This window comes from Prionailurus bengalensis, chromosome X, assembly GCF_016509475.1.
Source record: "Prionailurus bengalensis isolate Pbe53 chromosome X, Fcat_Pben_1.1_paternal_pri, whole genome shotgun sequence".
Taxonomy (NCBI): Eukaryota; Metazoa; Chordata; class Mammalia; order Carnivora; family Felidae; genus Prionailurus; species Prionailurus bengalensis.
In genome coordinates, this window is record NC_057361.1 from 27,633,123 (window position 1) to 27,654,896 (window position 21,774).

The window sequence follows — 21,774 nt, forward strand, 5'->3', positions numbered from 1 at the left end:
CGGGAAACTAGCCTGGTACTTGGCTTATGGGATGTCTAGTCTTACTGGCAAAAAAGGAGAGTCACTTCCTGACAGGCTCAGGAAACAGAATTTTGAGGGCTTTGAGAATAGAAAACTTCATCCCAATCTAGAGGTACTGTAGGTAAAATCTGATGGCAAGTTCTTGGCCTCTCATCTTTTAAAAGTCATATCTGAAATTTTTAATAAAAACTTAGGGCAAAACAAAGTTTCAAAGGCCTGTGTCATCAACTACTATCCTTGTCTCACCTGCATAAACAGAGTCCAGCTTTACTGGGTAAACAAGAATAGTCTTACTGGGAGTACCTTTGATCAAAAGGGAGGTGACTGTACAGAAACAAAAATTACGTTTCAATAGAAAACTGTAGCACACCCATGTGGGTTATCAGATTATTTCGCATTTCCTTGTAAACTACATGGCAGTGTTACCTAGATCAAATTGGACTGTCTTAACACATTTTGTCTGTCCTTATCCAAGTTTCTATTCCTTTCGTTTCCTTCAGTATCTGGCTACAACTCTCCAAACTAATGTTCCCACTTTTTCTCTTGTTCTCCTGACTCGGCATCACTGAGAACTAAAAGCTGACTACCCAGATCCCTGTCGAGATTCTAGATGGTCCTATAGTTGAACTTTCCTCTCAGGGTCTAAAGGAATCCTGAGAGCTGAAGCTGGACAACTTGATATCTACTTCAAAGGACTCATCAGCACAGCGCACTATGTATGGACAACCTTCCTGCCCGGAGCTGCTATATGGGCCACTCAGGAAGTTTATCAGAACTCCCACAGCTTTTATGCTCGGCTCCAGGAAATAACTATGACTGTGGACAATCTTATAAAACCTCTCTGATGTCTGTGCTGTCACCCAGAACAATCAAAATGTGATAAAATGGCCACTGCCTTTATCACTTTACCATCTAAAGACGTTTCCAGCCCAACCTTTAGGAATCTTCCTAATTGGCTGCCCTCTGGATTCAGAAACTGGGTTTATAGTCTGCTCCAATCATTAATCTTTGTTTTTCTTCTCCCTGCCATAGCAAATACCCCTCATTAAATACCTGATTGCTCATACCATCCAGCAAAATCCTCTACCATGAAGTTTCAGACTCAGCTCGAGTAGTCCTTGAACAACAGAAAGTTTCAGAAATAATTGACACGAAGTAGCTTTCCTCAGCTGTTCACTAGGAAACCTGGTTTCCCTTGGACAAAAGAGGGGACTAATGAAGATGGCCTTAACATTCTTCTTAAGGTTGACGAAAGAATTAGGCTGGTTTCTTCCTAATTATAGGCCTGAACTCTCTTTCCTTAGTGTATTTACTTCAGAAAACTTTCCATCGTAAATTCCTTTTTCTGCCTCTTTAAGAGGTAAATTTTCTACAACTTAGGAATGTCTTCCTCAAATACCTGGGGAGCCATGCCATTGAAATAGAAATATCAGAAAGGCTCCATGTCTACCAGTCTCAGGAGGAGGGAGGAGAGTAGCCTATGTTCAGTAAGTGACAATTAGCAAACATAGATGACCAAATCACAATGACCAATGTCCCCACCAATGTCCTCCACTACTTTAACACTAGCTCATCCCAATGATTAAAATCTTTCCTGTCTTTGTTTCAGTGGAGTTGACTTCAGTCATGAATAAAGTCTTCCTTGTCTATTAAGTTATCCGGTGCCATACATGTATATATATATATATATGTACACATATACATGTACATATACATGTATATATACACATACATATGTATCTACATACATATATACATATATACATACATATATACATACATATATACATATATACATATGTATATACATACATATATACATACACACACACACACACACACACACACACATATATATACCTACATACACACACACGCACACACACACACACACACACACGTATGGCACCGGATAACATATATATATATATATGTGTATATATATACATATGTAATATACATAATAATATATATATTATGTGTATATATATATATTATGTCTATAATATAATATATATATTATGTGTATATATATACATATGTAATATACATATCTATAATATATATATATTATGTATGTATATATAATATATGTATACATATTATATATACACACATGTATAACCAGATAACTTATATATATATTATGTATATATATGTATGTGTGTACATATGTATGTAGATACATATGTATGTACATATATATACATATACATACATATATATGATTTTATTTTATTTTTCTTTGTTTTTACAACACAGCAACATGAGCACATGCGGAGAAAGGGAAGGGTTTGGTGCTCATGTCGCTCATGTGGTACTTTATCCTTCAGTCACTCCAGGTGTGTCCCTTGGTAGTTTTCTGTGTGGATTTGACATTATGGGCAATTAAGTTGCTTACATGGGAAGGAAGAGCCAGCTTACCAGTATGTGATGTTATCTATAGACCATACAAGCAAAGTCATTCTTGAGGGGAAGAAAAAAACCCTCCCTGTTTTCAATGTGAAAGTATTTCAGTCAGTAAGACTTAACATAAAATTATGTGTCCCCGTCTCTCATATATTAATAAAAAGTTTAGAAAGCAGTAGTTAGGCAGTTTTATGTCAGATAAATAGCATACCTACAGCTCATTATTGAAAGCATTAATTAAAGATTAAAAACATAAGACGTCTTATAGAAATTTTACGTGGTCCCTGGTTCTTAGCATTCAATTATCATTTCTGAAATCTGAAATCAACATATTTTATGTCTGAATTGTGAGTACATTTGAAAATGCAAAGTCAAAGGCGTGCCTTCTAGCGGGCTGACTGAAGGGAAAGGGCTGTGATTACGCCTCATTTTCACCCTCTACATCACGATCTCATTGATTATGTTCCTCAGCTTGCTAAGGGTTCTGTGAGGTGATTTTCAAGATGAATATTGCTATTTGCAGGATTTCCTGAATAGGAATATTTCAGGAGTAAATTGCACAAACCAAGCGATGTGCAGTCAATTTTCACTCCAGCATAAACAATGCATTAGAACAGAGCCCTTAAGGCTTTTTTTATTTGGGTTTCATTACACAGCTAGCTGCATTGCATCAATAAGCATGAAGTGCCAAGCAGGCAAAACTGAGGCTCACAGAGGGTAGTACCTATTTTTCTAACAGGTGCTCCGAGTTTGACTAGAGAAAACAAATGACCTGGATGTCAAGGCCTTAGGCTCCTTGTTTCAGAGGTAGCCATGGCTACTGTGGACAAAGAAAATGTCTTTAAAGTTAGGAAATGGAGGCTCCTCGCACATCGACTTTCTTGGCATTAACCGATTCCTAAGATTTTAGTGAAGAGTTTCTTTCTCTGTATTAAAAAATGGGCACGGACTCCACAAAAGCGTTTAAAAACTGCTTTTGGCTTTCAGTAATTGAAAGTGAAGTGAAGCCCATTTTCCCATCTTTCTTTAACTGGAAAAAAAAAAGAAGTTTAATCTCTTTAAGTAGGGGGCTATAGCAGGCTGGACAGCCTAAAATCACATATCTTACAGCAGAACGCTAAGCAATCTTAATAAATCATTTATCAGACGGTGAATTTAGATAGAAGCTAGACAAAGAGGGATAAAGAACTAGGTAAGTTAGTAAATTATTCACATAGGTCACTATTTCCTGATTACCAGCTAGGGGTTTTTGCCTCGGATAGAGCCACACGCAAAAGAAAAAGGCTAAGGGCATATTTTTGAAATCTGCACGCCAGAGGTGAGAAGCTCAGAATATGCACAGAGGACTGAAGCCAAAGACTTTTACCACCAGGGAAAAAGCAGCTGCCTCTCCCCTCAGTGATTTAGACCAGGCTGCAGGAGGCAAATATCATGACTCCTTGAAACTATGCACAGCAGTGAGAACACAGCTGACAGGAGCTCTCACTCTAAACTGCAGGGACCTAATTTGGCACAAACCTATGGGCCACGGACAAACAAATGCCCAACGCGAGTTTTTGCTATTTGAGAACCACTGTGGGGGGTTTCGACTGGGAGTAAAGTCACTTTGGTTGCGTCAACAACATCCATTTGTGGTGGCAGATTTTGTTATCCTTTCTATTCAATATATTCCATGCACAGAGATAGCTAATATCGAATATATTTTTCATTACTTTAATCACGAAGCTCATTTTCACTAAAGGATGCATCAAAAGTAAAGGGATGTTGGGGTGCCTGGGTGGCTCAGACGGTTGAGCGACTGACTTTGGCTCAGGTCATGATCTCGCGGTTTGTGAGTTCGAGCCCCGCATCGGGCTCTATGCTGACAGCTCAGAGCCTGGAGCCTGTTTCCGATTCTGTGTCTCCCTCTCTCTCTGACCCTCCCCCGTTCATGCTCTGTCTCTCTTTGTCTCAAAAATAAATAAAACATGTTAAAAAATTAAAAAAAAAGATATTGCAGGACATTTGCAATTCATATCACCCCTCTTTAATTTGAACTACACAATCCATCGTGCCCCTTCCTGCTACCCACCGAAAGATCCTATTTGCTCTTTCACTGAGAGGAGCATCTGGCTGAGGTTGTCGTCTGTTGGACTAAGTAACTACTTCTTTGTTGAGATTTCGGGAGTAACGAACAATGAGTATTGTGAGATAAAGGTGCACTGGAGAATGGACAGAAGTCAAATACCTCGGAGGACACCATGTACTAGCAAGGTGGAAAAACGGAAAGGATTCCAGAACTGGTGGCATCTCTGAACGACGACGTGGCTTTGCATTCTCCCAGTCTTGTCTCTGTGTCTACACATAATGCGAAGGCAGGGTGGCTAGTGCGGGAGAAGCCACGGCTTAGTGTCAAGACCTCTACCGTGCCGTCATTGTTCCAGCTGTGTCTTTACCTTTACCTGACCCGTATACTTTCTTAAAGCCAGCCAAATTCATTCTGGTAAAGCCTACTGTGACTTGGCCTTAATCGTCAGACTTGAATGGAAGACCGTGACGCTGGATGAGCAGCCTGGGGTTTGCAGGGGTGAAATGACATCTACCTGCGACGCACGTGGCATCATCTGTGCGTGGGGCGGCTAACAGAATGGTAGACCTACATGGCAGGAGAAGGTAAGGCAAGAGTAGCGGAGCGCAGTTTGCAAAATAACTCGCTTTAGCTATTTCAACCTCTCTCTTTCCTTAATCTCACTCAAGCCCATCTTTCTTAAACTTTGACTTCTTCTCTAGAATATCCTCACGCTTCATTTCATCCTTGCCTTATCTCCTACCAAAACAGCACCCAGCGGAGATTAAAAACATTAGGTTGTAATAATCCTGGAAAACAAGGGAAATGAAAACTTGGGGTCAGTGAATTAAAAAAAACCAAAAAAACTTTACTCAACATCTTCCTTAACTTATTTAGCCTGAAAGTGCCCACCGCTACATTAATCAAGAGGTTGAGATTTCAGTTTAATTGGTTTATTTGATTAGCTACTTAATGTTGTTGACCCAGAGGAGATGCAAAGTAGGACATCAAGTTGGGATAAATCTTTGGAATATGCTCCTGGGAAGAGAGAAAATACAGGGACAATCAATGTGTATAGAGATGCTAAAAGAAGATGGTGGCATCCAATTGGCATGTTGGCCTGGAGCACTAGACTTACCCGTGACACCTCTTTACCAATTTGGGTGTCTGGTTGCCACCTTTCTTCTTTGATTCAAAAATGTAAGTACCTACCATACACTGGGCCCTGAGATGGAGGTGTCGAGAAAGGAGTGGGGTAAGGGAGTAAAGTAAGAAGATGCCCTCTGCATTCAAAGAAGATTTTGACGGGGTACTCAAGTCTGTACAGTTTAAGTGTCCATCAATGTACAAAGGTTATGGGAAATGGATACAGAGGTTTATAAGCAATCCTAAAAGCGTTTTTTACTCTACTGGGGGTATGGAACAAAGTTTTGAAGAAGCAAAGACATTGAATTCAGTCTTGATGGATGTAGAAAACTTCATCATGCCAAATAAGGAGAAAGAAGACATTTAAGGAAGAGAGAAAAGAAGATCAAGAACACAAAACATGGCATGAAACCACATGCATCAAAACAGACCATACAATTTGCTGTGGCTAGAATATAAAGGGACGTTGTTGACAGAATGAAAGGATACAGACATAAACTGGAGTCAGCCTGAGAGGGTTTTCTAATGTCTACTAAAGAGACTATACATTATTTGGTAGGCACCTAATCTCCTAATCTCCTAAACAACTTTAGTTTGAGAGAAGGAGTCTACACATGTACATTAAGTGCAATTAAAGTAGGGATGGGAAGTAGATCATGGTAACAAACATGATGAAGACATTCTAGTGATATGTTTAATGAACAGATTATTGCTAGTAAATGCTGTAAGAAAAAGCAAAAAAATGCTAGTCAATTATCATTATCATTATTATTGTTATTATAACAACAATGATGATTATGATAATGAATCAGTGATATTGCCATTCTTTTGGAAAACAAGATTTAAAGCAAAAAGTCCCTACCTTAAGGTCAAACGGTCCTGTTTGATTCGGTTGACTGTAAATTTCCAACTGATTTCTAATAGGAGCCAGCCACAGAAGCAGATGATTTAACTGCTCTTCAAGCTGTCCAAGGTCTTTTATGTGTGCCTCAATTTCTCCTTGTTTCTCAGGCAAATCTCTAGAAACCTGTAAGGAAAAAGAGTAAAACATTCCCATGGTTTAAAGAAAAAAGTAAAAAATAAAGTTATTTGCTATAAAATGTCATCGAAATTTACTGATTTGGGTATTGTAACAAGGTGATATTGATTACTTACATGGGTTACATGTTAGAATTTAATTCATGCATACAAATCATTTATTAACAGTCTTCCCCAAAACTCTGTGCTTCAAAGACAATGAGCCTTTTCTTTTGGAAATTCAACACACACACTCACACAAATGCATACCCAACTCCAACTCCTACCATTACAGTATATTCTTGAACCACTCATTCACTAAACATAATGGTGCATTGCATATTAGATGGCAGATACTTTGTCTTTACAAAGTATAACTTTGTTTGATGTTAAGGAGAATTATACAAGGGAATTCTTCTATGAACAAAGAAAAATATGGAGGTAAGCTATAGTTTAGGGGTCTAAGTATAACGAAGTAAAACAAAATCAGCTGACTAGAATGAAAAGAAAAAAAGACATTTGGATAAGAGTAGAATATATCAGCATGATTATAGGCTATTTTTATTAAGGGCTTACAATGTGTCAAACACCATCTTTGGAAGTTTCACATTTACTGCCTTCTTTAATCCATCCAACAATCCTAAGATATGGATACTATTATTATCCCAATTTTATAAATGGATGATGACATTAGGGCTGGGGAACATGAAATAACTTGGGAAGAAGTGTGCTAGATTCTGTTCAACACCGAAGTCTAGAGTTAGGCTGCTGGGTTTAAATCTTAATTCCTGTTCTTTCCGAGCACTTTAGCTAAGTTTTCTTTAACTTTCAATGCCTTCTCTTTAGAATGCAGACAATGACACTACCTGCTTCACAGGGTCATTATACAAATTAAATAAAGTAATCCATGTAAATAGCTTAGAGCAATATCCTGCATAGTAGTGAGGGACAATAAAGTCACTGAATGTTAGTGATAGTTGCTCAAGCTCAGGTGTGAGTATCGAGCCAGGATAAGCAAGAATAAAGCCTTTTTCTTCAGACTATCAAGGGCTAAAACAAGTAGGTACCCGGTAGTAAAGAACATCAACCTGAAATGGCAACTCTTGATTACAGAACTAACACTATTCTAATAACGTAACATTGTATTTTGATATGAACACGTGTAACAGTAGACATCTATTATAAAATGCGATGTTATGATAGATAACATTTAAAAATTATGGGGTGCCTGGGTAGCTTACTTGGTTAAGTGTCCGACTGTGACTCAGGTTATGATCTCACGGCTCATGAGTTTGAGCCCCGTGTGTGAGCTCTCAGCACAGAGCCTGGACCCTACTTCAGATTCTGTCTGTGGCTCTCTCTCTCCGTCCCTCTCCCACTCATGAACTCTCTCTCTCTCTCTCAAATATAAATAAACATTAAAATTATTTTTAAAAAAATTAAAAAGTTTTATTTCCAGTATAGTTAACATTCAGCATAATATTAGCTTCAGGTGTATAATGTAGTGATTCAATACTTCGATCCATCATCCGGTGCCCATCACAACAAGAGCTCTCTTTAATCACCATCATCTATTTCACCCACCCCCCACCCCCCTCCCCTCTGGTAACCATCAGTTTGTTCTCTAGACTTAAAGGTCTTTTTCTTGGTTTTTCTCTCTTTTTCCTTTGCTTGCTTGTTTTCTTTCTTAAATTCTACGTATGAGTGAAATCAAATGGTATTTGTCTTTCTCTGACTTATTTCACTTAGCATTATACTCTCTAGCTCCATCTATGTCACTGCAAATGACAACATTTCATTCTTTTTTTATGGTTGAGTAATATTCCAGTGTGTGTGTGTGTGTGTGTGTGTGTGTGTGTGTGTGTGAAGTATACACACATACCACATCTTCTTTATCCATTCATCTGTCAATGGACACATGGACTCTTTCATAATTTGGCTACTGCAAATAATGCTACTATAAACACAGGGGTGCATGTATCCCTTTGAATTAGTGTTTTTGTACTTTTTAGGGGGTAAATACCCAGTAGCGCAACTACTGGATGGTATGGTAATTCTATTTTTAGTTTATTGAGAAACTTCCATACTGTTTTCCAGACTGGCTGCATCACTTTGCATTCTGACCAACAGTGCAACAGGTCTCCTTTTTCTCCACATCCTCACCAATATTATAGGGAATATTTAAAAGGTAAACTAGATAAGCATACTAATATACTAGCGCATCATGTGAATAATGGCCCATACTTTGGAACAACTGTTTCAGATACTTTTAAAAGAGCTAACTAAAGAACATTATGTTCTTTAATTGCATCCAAGAGCTGTGAGGTGAAAAGGAGATACATTAATGGACAAAGTAACTTATCAGTTAATTTATGGGGGAAGGAATTTTATATATGCTCTGATTATATGTAAACAATATGTATTTTGAAATGTATAAATGCATTTTTATATATATCCTGTAACACGCATGTGCATGCATGAGTAAAGGGTTAACATTCAGCCTTTACTGAAGCAGTCCAGCCTGGGACTGACCTTAGGCTCCCAAAGCAATGTTTCCTTGTAATGCTAACTTTAAGATGACTGGGAAATGTTAGGCCTGCCTTGTTTGTTGTATAGAACTGTATCTGCATTGGGGAATTTGTGAATTCGAATGTAACCTAGGGTCTCTATGACTAGAATGGTGTAGAAGATGAAAGGGAAATACAGACCGTGGCTTCTATTTAAAGTGAGCTGCAAAGAGCTTGGTTTTTACCCCTGGCAGTCTTTCCCTGTGTGGGCAAGGAGTCAAAAGAAGCGAAGTGTGAAGTTAGCATGCAATGCTTGTCCACGGATAATGAATCATGATGCTGTATTTGCTTTGTTTGACTAGTATCCTGCTATAAAGTCTAGTAAACAAAATATTAGATAAAGTCCTATTTGTATTTTGTGAGTTCTAACCCATAATGACACCTATGGTGATGAATTATACTTAACGTATTTGTGTGTGAGTGTTTGAGTGTGTGTGTGTATGTGTGTGTGTGATAGTTGATATCATAAATGTAACTCCATGTATGTAATATGTAATGTAATAATGCTTTCAACTTATCTTTTCTAGCATTTATCAGGAAGGTACTAAACAGTTTATTTTTATTGGATCATTTTCTAGTCACAAGTACATGAAAAAAACATTTTATAGCTTCAACTTGCAGCATCTAAGGGCCACGAGATTCTGAAGCTAATGGAAATAATAGCCATCATATTTTCTTAAAATCTCTAAAATTGAGCTATGAACTTATTTACATCTGATCACACATAGGGTTCACATTTCAACACACAAATCTGTATAACTTACAACTAAGACTGTTAGTTTCCTTTTCATATTCCAAACCCAGCCCTTCCTGGTTCTAGAACAATTCCTGATAGCACACAGTTTGGTGGGTGAGACTTGACCAATATCTGAAATAATTAAATGATCGTCTATAAAGAGATTGTGGGGCACAAGTGGTTTTCAGGGTAATTATGACATCTACATTGGGTATATCCTTGTGTTTCCCACCACTATAGCATATGTCTTATACTATTTGTTGTTTACATTGACCTCCCGCACTGAGCTTTGATTTCTGGATGAATTGGGTTCCTACACATGACAGGCATTCAATAAACACCTGGCGAATGAAAGATAAAAAATTTCAAAATTCCGGATTTTTTTTTCAATTTAAGAAGCCATGTATGTCCAGAGTTATCAACAGAAAGAATATAATTTCATCCTCAAGTTAAACAGCTTTAATTAACAGACAAAAATATTAGTAGATTGGACTATATAAAAAGGAGAAACATCTGCATGGCAAAAAAAAAATCTTCAAAGCAAAGTCAAAGGACAAATGACAAATTATAAAAACAGTATTTGTGACATCTCAGATAAAGGGCTAATTTTCTTAATACATAGGAAGGTTCTGCACATTAATTTAAAAAAATTTTTTTAACGTTTATTTATTTTTGAGACAGAGAGAAACAGAGCATGAACGGGGGAGGGTCAGAGAGAGAGGGAGACACAGAATCCGAAACAGGCTCCAGGCTCTGAGCAGTCAGCACAGAGCCCGATGCGGGGCTCGAACTCACGGAGCGCGAGATCAGACCTGAGCCGAAGTCGGATGCTTAACCGACTGAGCCACCCAGGAGCCCCAGCACATTAATTTTAAAAAGGCCAACAACCCAGAGGAAAAAAACTGGACAGAAGTTAAGGACAGTCCACAAAAAAGAAAACGTAAATGGATTTTAAACATACATAAAAAAGCTAAACTTTGTAACGAGAGATCCGAAAATTTCATCTATTGCACTGACGGAAATCTAAGTCTGAAATACACCAGGCTGCTAAGGCTGTGGAAAATATACTATTCTATAAGGCCAGTGAAATGTACATACTGGTGTACCCCTTGTGGAAGAAAATTTGGCAATATCTATCAAATGCATATAACCCTTGACCCAGAACTTTTACTGCTAGGAATTTATCTTGTAAATGTATTCATGCAACCAAAGTCACCGTGTGGTGACGGTAGGCAGATGGTGGATGGGGTGGAAGATTTTCACTGTATTTGAAACTTTTGCAAAATATAAATATATCACCTTCACAAAGAACTAAATTAATTTAGAAAGTAAAACTACCGGATTCTCTTCTTACCAAAAATAATGGTGACAATATATAATTTAATAACAAATCATTATTAATAGGCTACAACATATCTAAAGCCATCAGTCCAAAATTGTGATTATTTTCCTATGACAATATCGCTTAATTAACGGTAGGGTAGAATGTGAAACTTTCTGACATATAATTTTTGTGCTTTTCCACACCTTCAAAAGAATCTTCAGGAATTGATGGCTTCTGTGTAGTTCATGGGAAAAGATAACGTGCATAATTTATGATGTAGAATACGAGTAGGTTTCATGTCAGCTTTTATGTGTCTTAAAATTATTTACCGTTACAACTACTACTTTATCTTCTTATCAAAATATGTATATTAACAGTTTACTAGTAAAATGTATCATTTTCCTAATAATCTTTTTAAATATTATATAACCATACTCTTCATACAATATGTTCCCTGTGGTGAAAGCAAATAAATTAAACACTCTCAGTTTCTTTATATGTTAATTTAGTATCTAACCAAGTCTTGACCTAATTTCACACAAGATTAGCTTCTGTTTTTTTTCAACTTCTGAATTTTAATTTCAACTGTGTAGACATTTTAATAATAAGATAAACAGAGGTGTCTGTTTTAGAAACAAACAGATATTAAATACTGGCTTCATATCTTACACCAAAAACATTCTAGAGAAATTAAAGTGTTAAGTGTAAAAAAATTAACAACAGAATTAGAATAAAATATTGCTGTGAGTAAGCTCTTTAGAAGTAGAAAGTAATGTGAATAAACTATTAAATATAATATTTGTATTGCTCATTCAAAATTCAGGCCAATTAGCAGAATTAAAAACAAATGACAGCTGTGTCTATTTGTAGCATCCATCAGACGATGGGTAATAATCTTTTCATATAAAAAGATCTTTTAATACATGAAACGAGATGGAGAATCTACTGGAAAACTGGATAAAGAGTATAAACAGGAATTTGACAAAAAATGAAAACATCCAATAAACAAAAGTCCAAAGTAATCAATGGAATGCAAATTAAAACAGCAAAAATAAACCATCATTTGCCTATTATACTGGCTTTTGTAAAAGGTATTTATCAAAGTTCTAGAAAATAAGCACTCTTAAGATGTTTGTTAGAAGACAAATTCTTACATTTACTTTAGGGACTAATCTGATAATTCATACCAAAAAGCAAGACTTCTACCCTGAAAATTACAAACATGCCTGAGAGATTAAGAAAAGCCTAAACAAATAAAGGAATATACCTTATTCTCCTACTGGAAGAAACCATTTGGAAGGTCCTATATTGTAAAGATATCAACTCTCTTCAAATAAGCTATAAATTCAATTCAATCTCTTTTAAAATTATAAGACCTGGTTTTTAATAGAAAGTGATGTGCCAAGTCTAAGATTTATATGCAAATGCCAAGCACCAAGAATATCCAACACGATCTGGAAGAACAACAAAGTTTAAAAAGGTTTACTATCAGAGGGGCGCCTGGGCGGCTCAGCATGTTAAGCCTCTGACTCTTGATTTGTGCTCAGGTCATCATCTCACAGTGTGAGAGATGGAGCCCCTCAGCGGGTTCCATGCTGGCAGCATGGAGCCTGCTTGGAATACTCTTCTTTTCTCTCTACCTCTCCCCTGCTTATACGCTCTCTCTCTCTTTCTCTCCTCCCTCTCTCTCAATAAACAAAAAAAGAAACAAGCAAACTTAAAAAAAAAGATGGGGTGCCTGGGTGGCTCGGTCAGTTAAGCGTCCAACTCTTGACTTTGACTCAGGTCATGATCTCGAGGGTCATGAGTTCGAGCCCTGCATCAGGCTCTGCAATGACAACAGGGAGCCTACTTAGGATTCTCTCTCTCTCCCTCTCTGCTCTTCCCCTGCTCACAGTCTCTTTCTTTCTCTCTCAAAATAAATAAATAAACTTCCAAAAAATAGAATGTTTACTACCAGGTATCATTATTTAATATAATGAATTCTGTGTTGTATTGCTAGACTATATGTATTTACTTAATTTATAACAATGGTGCCACCTCAGTTGAGTGGAGAGTGGATGATCTAGAAATACACATGCTCTACAGGTGTTTGAAGTCAGAAGAAAGCTTATCCTCGGCAAGGGAGGTAACCGGGAAGGTGTTAATTACTGGGAATGAACACGAAGGAAGATGCTGGGGTAGTGTTCTAATTCTTGATCGGGTGCTAGAAGCATGGTAAGCTAATTTTTAAAAAATCCATCAACCTCTATTCTTATGATCTGTGTACTTTCCCATGTGTCTCTTATCTTCCAATTTAAAAGATTACATGGAAATATTTTAAAAGCCTTAGGGTAAATACCTAGCAGTGCAATTGCTGGATCCTAGGGTAGTTCGATTTTTAACTTTTTGAGGAACCTCCATACTGTTTTCCAGAGCGGCTGCACCAGTTTGCATTCCCACCAACAGCATAAGAGGGTTCCTCTTTCTCAGCTCTGCTACGTATTTACCCAAAGGATACAAAAATACTGATTTGAAGGGATACATGCACCCCGATGTTTATAGCAGCATTATCAACAATAGCCAAATTATGGACAGAGCCAAAATGTCCATCGACTGATGAATGGATAAAGAAGATGTGGTGTATATACACAATGGAATATTACTCAGCCATAAAAAGAATGAAATCTTGCCATTTGCAACAATGTGGATGGAGCTACAGTGCATTGTGCTAAGTGGAATGGCAGTCAGAGAAAGACCAATACCATATGGTTTCACTTCTATATGGAAGTTATGAAACAAAACAGATGAACATAAGGGGAAAAAAAAGAAAGACAAACCGCTACACAGACCCTTAACTACAGAGAACAAACTGATGATTACTGGAGGGAAAGTGAGTCGGGGGATGGGCTAGATGCGTGATGAGTATAAGGTGGCACCTGTTGTGATGAGTCCTGGCTATTGTATGGATGTGATAAATCACTAAATTCTACACCCGAAACTAATATTACACTGTATGTAAATTAACTGGAATATTAAAAATTAAAATAAAAAAGGATTCATTCCTTTCAATGAAAAAATTTGACTTCTATGAATTTTTCTTGGGGAATATCAGAGATACACAAAACACAGAGATGTGATGAGCATGCTCAATTCTGTCATTTATACTAGTGAAGAACCGACACAAAATCCCTCAAGTGGAATAAATTACCTGCATATAATGGGATACTTTGCAACTTTTAAACTACATATTATGAAAAACATTCTACTTTGAAAGATATTCATGATATGTTAATTAGTAAAAAGATAAGTTATACACCACACATAAATTATATCTTTTTCTGTGTATATTTGGCATATCAGTATGTACACACACACACACACACACACACACAAATATATATATTTAAATGACTGGAAATACATAACATTATAAACCATGATTTTTGGGGAGGGTGTTACCAATTATAGATAATTTTTAATTGCTAATATATTTTAGTTTTTTTCCAAAGTTTTCTTTCCAAAGCTTTTCCAAAGTTTCTTTCTTACTACACAGAGTTTTATTTTCTATGTTTTAAACATTAAATGAAAATGAATAAATGGATAATACTGATTGGGTGACTGGCTACCCCTCTAAAATATTTCCAACAATAAAATTACCATTTTTACTTAGATTTACAATATGCTTTAGGTACTATATGACTGATTTTACTTCTATTAGCTTCCTTGATCTCATCCATAATTCTATGAAATATATATTCTTTTCTACAACTGACAAATGAGTAAATTAAGGTCCAAAACTATAAATAATATCCCCAGTATTACTGTTAAGTGAAAAAAAAAAATGTGGCTTTAAACATCTGGGTTTTCCTGACTCCATATTGTAACTTTCCTTTTCTCTTCCCTGCCAAAACATACATTCTCCGATCTTTCAAAATCTAATGTATTACTTGATAAATGGAGTATTAAAATTCATACTTTTCCAAAGATTTTAATATTTATGGAGACAATCTCTATCCTTCATGCTAATTACCATTAATGAGATATACATTTAGAAGTCAACTTTAATATGACCAATATAAATGAAATGCATGTATAAACATATTCTGAAAACAAAAAAAATACTATTTGACATTTGTTAATTCAACATTGTCTATCGGGGTGCCTAGGTGGCTCAGTCGGTTAAGCGTCTGACTTTGGCTCAGGTCATGATCTCACGGTTTGTGGGTTCGAGCTCCGTGTTGGGCTCTGTGCTCACAGCTCAGAGCCCTGAGCCTGCTTCAGATTCTGTGTTTCCCTCTCTCTCTGCCCCTCCCCCACTTGTGTGCGCGTGCGCTCTCTCTCTCTCTGTCTCTCAAAAATAAATAAATATTAAATTTTTTTTACAACGTTACCTATTATATAGGGACTACAAGATAAATTAGATTGCTTACTGAATAAATCTTTGAATTATGATTAATCTAAAACCATGATTAAATAAATGATCTCCATGCAACTGTAGTAATTATCTTCCCCCTTTTGGTAGATTTGTCATCCATTTTAAAATAAAGATATAGACAAAATAAGTTGTTATAATAATTAAAAATGGTAAGAAAAAATTGCCAGTTCAAATACATAGCAATTCTAATGATTTCATTAGAAATTTCTAACATTTCTAACATTTCTAACATTATTTCCAAAGAATTTAATAATAAATAATGAATTCTGAACCTTCCATATTTAAAAATAAAGACGATACCTGATGGAGTTTTAACTCAATGTAAAAATTCCTATCTCATACAATTCCAAAGCAAATACCAGGTAAATGAAATTTTGGTGTAAAAAATAAAGCCATACAAATAATGAAGATGCGGGTAAATGTTCTTATAACTTTGATGTAAAAGTTACAATTTTGATTTTAAAATCATAAAGTGATTGATTTAAATTCATAGCAGTATAAAACCTCCTCATATAAAAAAATCAAATAAGCAAAAGCAAAATCAAACCCCAAAACAATCCGTATTAAATAACTTGACAGACACTCAAGATAAAACCATTCTCACAGATCAATAGGACAAAGACAAACACGCTACAGAAAACAATGAACAGGGCTCACAAATTCATAAAAGAAGAACTATACCTGACCTAGAAGTCTATTCAAACTGTTTAACTTCACTAGAAACCATAGGAATCAAATTCAAGCAAATCTGGCTGCCAGCTAACTTACTAGCACTTTACAAGTGCACCTATCGATTTGGCAAGTTTTATTACATGACATGTAATAACAAAAGTGCAGGGAATCGGGCCCTCTTGTAAAGTGCTAGTAAGTTAGCTGGAATATCCCTCCAGGAAGGGTAGGGCTGGGAGTGGGTTGGGTAGAGTTTTGCAATATGTATTCAAATATAAATGTATTACCCCACTTAGACCATAAATTCTACATTTAATATTTTATCTCAAGGCAACAATGGTGTGTACACATGTGAAATCACAAGAATGTTTGCCACAGCCTCACTTATAGATACACATCATTTGAAATTGCTTACACGCTCACCAACGGGGTACGGGTGAAAGGTTTTGGGACATCCATCCAGTCATACTCCGCAGATGTGTCATAAGTGACGAACATGTATATTTAGTAATATGAAAAAATATGTGATGCGTCAAAAGTTTAAAAGTGTTAATTACTGGGCAATAGGTCATCTTTTCTTACTTGCATTTTTAATTTGACTCCAAGGAACATGTACTACTTTTAATCAGAAAATGGCTATTTTTTTTTTAATTTTTTTTTAATTTTTTTTTTCAACGTTTATTTATTTTTGGGACAGAGAGAGACAGAGCATGAACGGGGGGAGGGGCAGAGAGAGAGGGAGACACAGAATCGGAAACAGGCTCCAGGCTCTGAGCCATCAACCCAGAGCCCGATGCGGGGCTCGAACTCAGGGACCGCGAGATCGTGACCTGGCTGAAGTCGGACGCTTAACCGACTGCGCCACCCAGGCGCCCCAGAAAATGGCTATTTTAAATGTAGGTATACATACCCACTTCTGTGGAAACAGATTATTTGCCTATTCCTCACAATGTACCAAGCATTATTCTTTTTTTGGTATATCAGTCTTTTTTTACATATCAACCACATTTAGTAATAACAAGATTATGGTATAGGTACTATGAATGCCTAGATTTTAAACGTGAAAAGTTGACAAAGAGACACTAAGTGACTTGGCCAAGCTGACAGAGCCAGTAAGTGATAACCAAGCTAGAATGTGAACCCAAGAAGTCAAGCTGAGAAACTCACGCTCTTAAGCACTGTACTATTTTGTCTCTCATTCCTTTTAGCTATAAGACTTTGAGAAAATATACTGAAAAGAGCACAAAAGAAAGTCTCCTTTCTTTCCCAGCAGTTATTAGAAGAAATTCCTTTAGTTACTTACTAGATCTTATACAGTTTCTTCCTAACTCGGAAAGTACATAGGATAATGAAGTCCTGTTGTCCTTGCAACTACTAAATTCAAATTCCAAAACTGCCCCTTGTTTTATTTTCTTGCTTAAATCATATGACTGATCCCCAATTGTCTCCAAATCCTTTAGCTTGCCTTTTGGAAAAAAAATGGCTCTCAACAATCTGACCTTATCTGACTTTACTATTCACATCTTTCTAATAACAAAACCCCATCTTGCTTCTGTTCCTCTGTCATTGTCTACTCTACCATTAAAATGTCTTCTTTTTCTCAGTAAAATACCTCATTTCCTAATTGACACATATAAAACTCTTTTCCATTCTTCATGTTTTGGGTAATGAAAGTGCCACGTTCTCAGAGAAGATTGCCTAATCCCTCTGGATAGAAATAATTATTCTTTCTAATAAACTCGGTAGCATTTATTATCTTTGCTACTTCATCAGGCCCTGTCAGGTACTGCTTTTTTCTTTATGTTACTCATTTCTTTCCACTTGTATCTTCATCCCTTACCTTTCCCCCCAAAGCCTTCAAACACACACACACACACACACACACACACACACACACAAACACACACACAAACACACACACACACACCCACCAGCACACTTACCACTCGGTGAACAATCACACAAAGTAACCAATCAATTTCTAACAGAGCAGAGAAAAGAGAAGGTAAAGCTGAGGATGAAAAGCAGAACTCTCTTGGGAGTACTTACATTCTCACATATATGGCACTCCTAAATCTGCTTCTTGTTTTAGTCTACGTGTGAGCACCCAAACCCATGAGGACAGTAAGAGCAGGGCTTTCCTGGAAGTGAGGCTCGTGAAGTATGATTTGAATACACCCAAGTATGAAAGGGTAGCATCTAGTTGGTTAAGAAGACTAAGAAACACATGTATAAGACTCAATTCTTCATGGGTTTTTTTTTGTTATTGTTGTTAGTTATGTTGATGTCACGCATTCCCGAGCTAGAGACAAGACTAGATGTGTATTCACTACAGCACTGGCAGCAACATTGCCCGTGCAATTAATTCAATGAATATTTACCTAGTCATTATTTTTCTTCCAACTCCCACCCTATATACTATCCACAAATCTGTTCTTTTTAATTGATTCAAGTTGCTCATTATATGGCTAAGTATAAAACATCACTGCCAACACCCCCCCCCACCTTAAACAAAAGCTAAATAACAGTGGATTCTGAATGCATCTTAAACAAATATTCTCTTTCCATCAACCAAAAAAAAAAATCTCCCAAAATTTAGTAATACCAATTGAATAATTCAAGTAGACCATTATCATCCTTTGGATAAAAAGCATGTGGTATGGATTATTTGGAGACCTCACTTTACCTTGCGTATTTTTCTACCTCAATAAATTAAAGCTACCAGAGAACCAGAACTGAGGAATGATATATTTTCAGGCACAATATTCAATTATTTTTTACAACTGGTCTTATGGTAAAGTATCTCTCACTAGGAGGTCATTTATTTTCTTTCCCTCTGGAAATTTAATAAAAGAATAATGAATATAAAAGTGAAAAATACATTATGGTTATATGCCACCAGACATTTAAAAAATTACAAATCCATATACGATTTTAAACTGACCAATTATAATTTATTTTTAGGACAGTCACTCTCCAATGGCATAGCTATTGGGATTTTACTTTACACATAAGTGGGTTTTCTCTTAAAATATGTGGTCATCACATACAGTGTTTAAAGATCTGTATTTCCTATGTTGCTGTCAGTTTTAACTGAATGTAATAATGAAGTCTCCTGTATCAGATCACAGTATATATTAGTTTCATTGCATAACCACTTCATTAGCACATCTGAATTTTGTTATTGTTGCCAAAGATCTGAAACACATAATACATGATGAGCCAAATGAACATGCCTAGGGAGATTTCAAAGTCAGTAAAATTTGATGTACAATAAATAGGTTGGCAGTCCTGGGAGAACTGGGCCCTTATTACCACACTAAACCAATATTGGCTTTGAAATAAACCTTGGTGCTCATGAGCAGTATTCTTGTTCATTAATTTCTTAGTTTGCAATATAAGCAACTAACTCCATAGTAAAATAATCCTTAATAATACACATAGTTCATGGAAAAATGTTTTTTGACTGTTCACCTTGATTTAAACCTACCCTAACGTTGGGTAACAAGCTTCTGTAATGGCTCCCAGAGGCATTAGACAAGTAAAGTGAATTGGTGAAATTGATTTACCCAAACTTCAATAGCTATCATTTATCTTCTAAAATGGATTTGGTAGGGATTTACACCCACCTAACTAGCCACCTACCCACACATTCTTTACTACATAATGTGATTTTGATCATATACTATTTAAACCCCGAGGATAATAAAACTTACAAAGAGGGTAAAACGTAATTTTATATGACACATACACATACCACAAAATGTGTTGGTACAAATTAACCCCATATTTTTCTCTCTCCTTCTCTCCCAGCTCATACTCATTCTAGAAAAAGGAAAGAACTGCTTTATTCTCACACTCTCCCACCAGCAGTCTTTGTTCTTATTTGCTGAACAGACCTGAGCAGCAGCCTGGCTGATATAAAAAAGGTCCTCTGGATTGTTAGCAAACACTTTTGTGTGTGTGTGTGTGTGTGTGTGTGTGTGTGTGTTCTGTTCATTTTGCTTGATCAAAATTCAAAAGAAACTAAGCCAGGAGCTGTGTAATTCTACCCAAGCAATAGGAATCATAACAAATTATAATAGCTTGATATTTATTAAGATCATCCCTGAGCTGTCAGATCAAATTAGCTATTTTAATAATAGAATTTTTAAAAACCAGAGTCCTCTCCTTTGTTAACATACAAATCACTATACTTCAGAATACAAACATCAGAGAGAAAGGGCGAAGAACACACTGCATGATTACATACCCTCACTTTTAGAAATTCCATTAAAAACAATTTAATATTGTTGGAAGGGAGGTGGGTGGTGAGATGGGCAGGATGGGTGATGGGCATTAACTAGAATGTAAAGCAATACATTTTAAAGAACAAACAAAAACCATTTTCACTATGTAAACGTAACTTCAAACTTAAATTACTTCAAATTAAATCCAGTTTAAAAATCAGTTCCTCAGTTTCGCTTGCCCCATTTCCAGGGCTCAAAAGCCACAGAGAACATATCCATTACTGCGAACAGTTATCTCACACAGGGTTACAGGCCATACTGTAGTGCTTGCTTCAGGATTGATGTTCCTAAAAGACTTAACCACCCTCATGATTTCGTTTTGAGGCAGAACAAAAGATTTTAGAAAAGAATTTGACAGTTTTGAGGGCACGACAATGAATTGCTGCTTTTAATCTCAACATTTTCTGGCTAGTCTGTTGTTTTCAAAAACTCGTCTTCCAAAAGAAAGAAAATCACCACATTGAAAAAGAGTTGTTTCTTTGCCCTCCTCAGAATGAATCATTTTATTAAGTTTAAAAATGTCAAGATTAAAAAGTATTTTTATAACAAATGGCATAATCTGCATAGCTCGCATTTATATTTTCTCTGTGCAATAGTCTCTATTTGCAAATGGATGCATTATTGTTATTTATACCACAAAGTGAATGCATATTGCATTACCCGTGAAATGAAATATGCCTAACAATGAAGAAAATCAAAGTCTCCAGGAGTTTTAATCTTACTGATAAATAAAAAAAGCTAACATGATATAGAATAGCGATTCCTGGAAATAGGGATGTCTAGGGGTGGGGGGGCTGCTGTTTGAACACAAAAAATGAGCGGATGCGTCATTGGCGTATGTTAAGATGAAGCTTTATTAGGTGTGCAGACATTATAACGAAAGTGAATAAAACCCAAGGTGTGTGTGGGGGGGGGAGGAGTAGCTCTTTTCCTGCCAGCCAGAAGAAAAAAAGAGCACAGATAGAAATTTGAAAAAGAAGAAAATTTGATTTCTTTGGAGAGAATAACCAAAAAATCTAGGCAGAAGGCAGGGCCCAAGCTACTTACGTTTCTGCCAGTGTTGTTACTACCGGCCCATTTTAACAAGAGTCTAGGGCAGGAGGCAGCGAACTATGGCTCATGAATCAAATTC

At 36.4% G+C, this 21,774-nt stretch overlaps 1 protein-coding gene across 8 annotated transcripts in view; it reads right to left on the minus strand.

Moving 5' to 3' along the window:
* The window catches only part of DMD (dystrophin), a 2,018,590-nt gene that overhangs the window by 714,186 nt on the left and 1,282,630 nt on the right, over nt 1-21,774 (minus strand). For all 8 annotated transcript variants that reach the window (XM_043570319.1, XM_043570321.1, XM_043570317.1 and 5 more), the window contains one exon: nt 6,486-6,650. In XM_043570319.1, the coding sequence (XP_043426254.1) occupies nt 6,486-6,650 (165 nt within the window). The remainder of the gene's footprint in view (nt 1-6,485; nt 6,651-21,774) is intronic.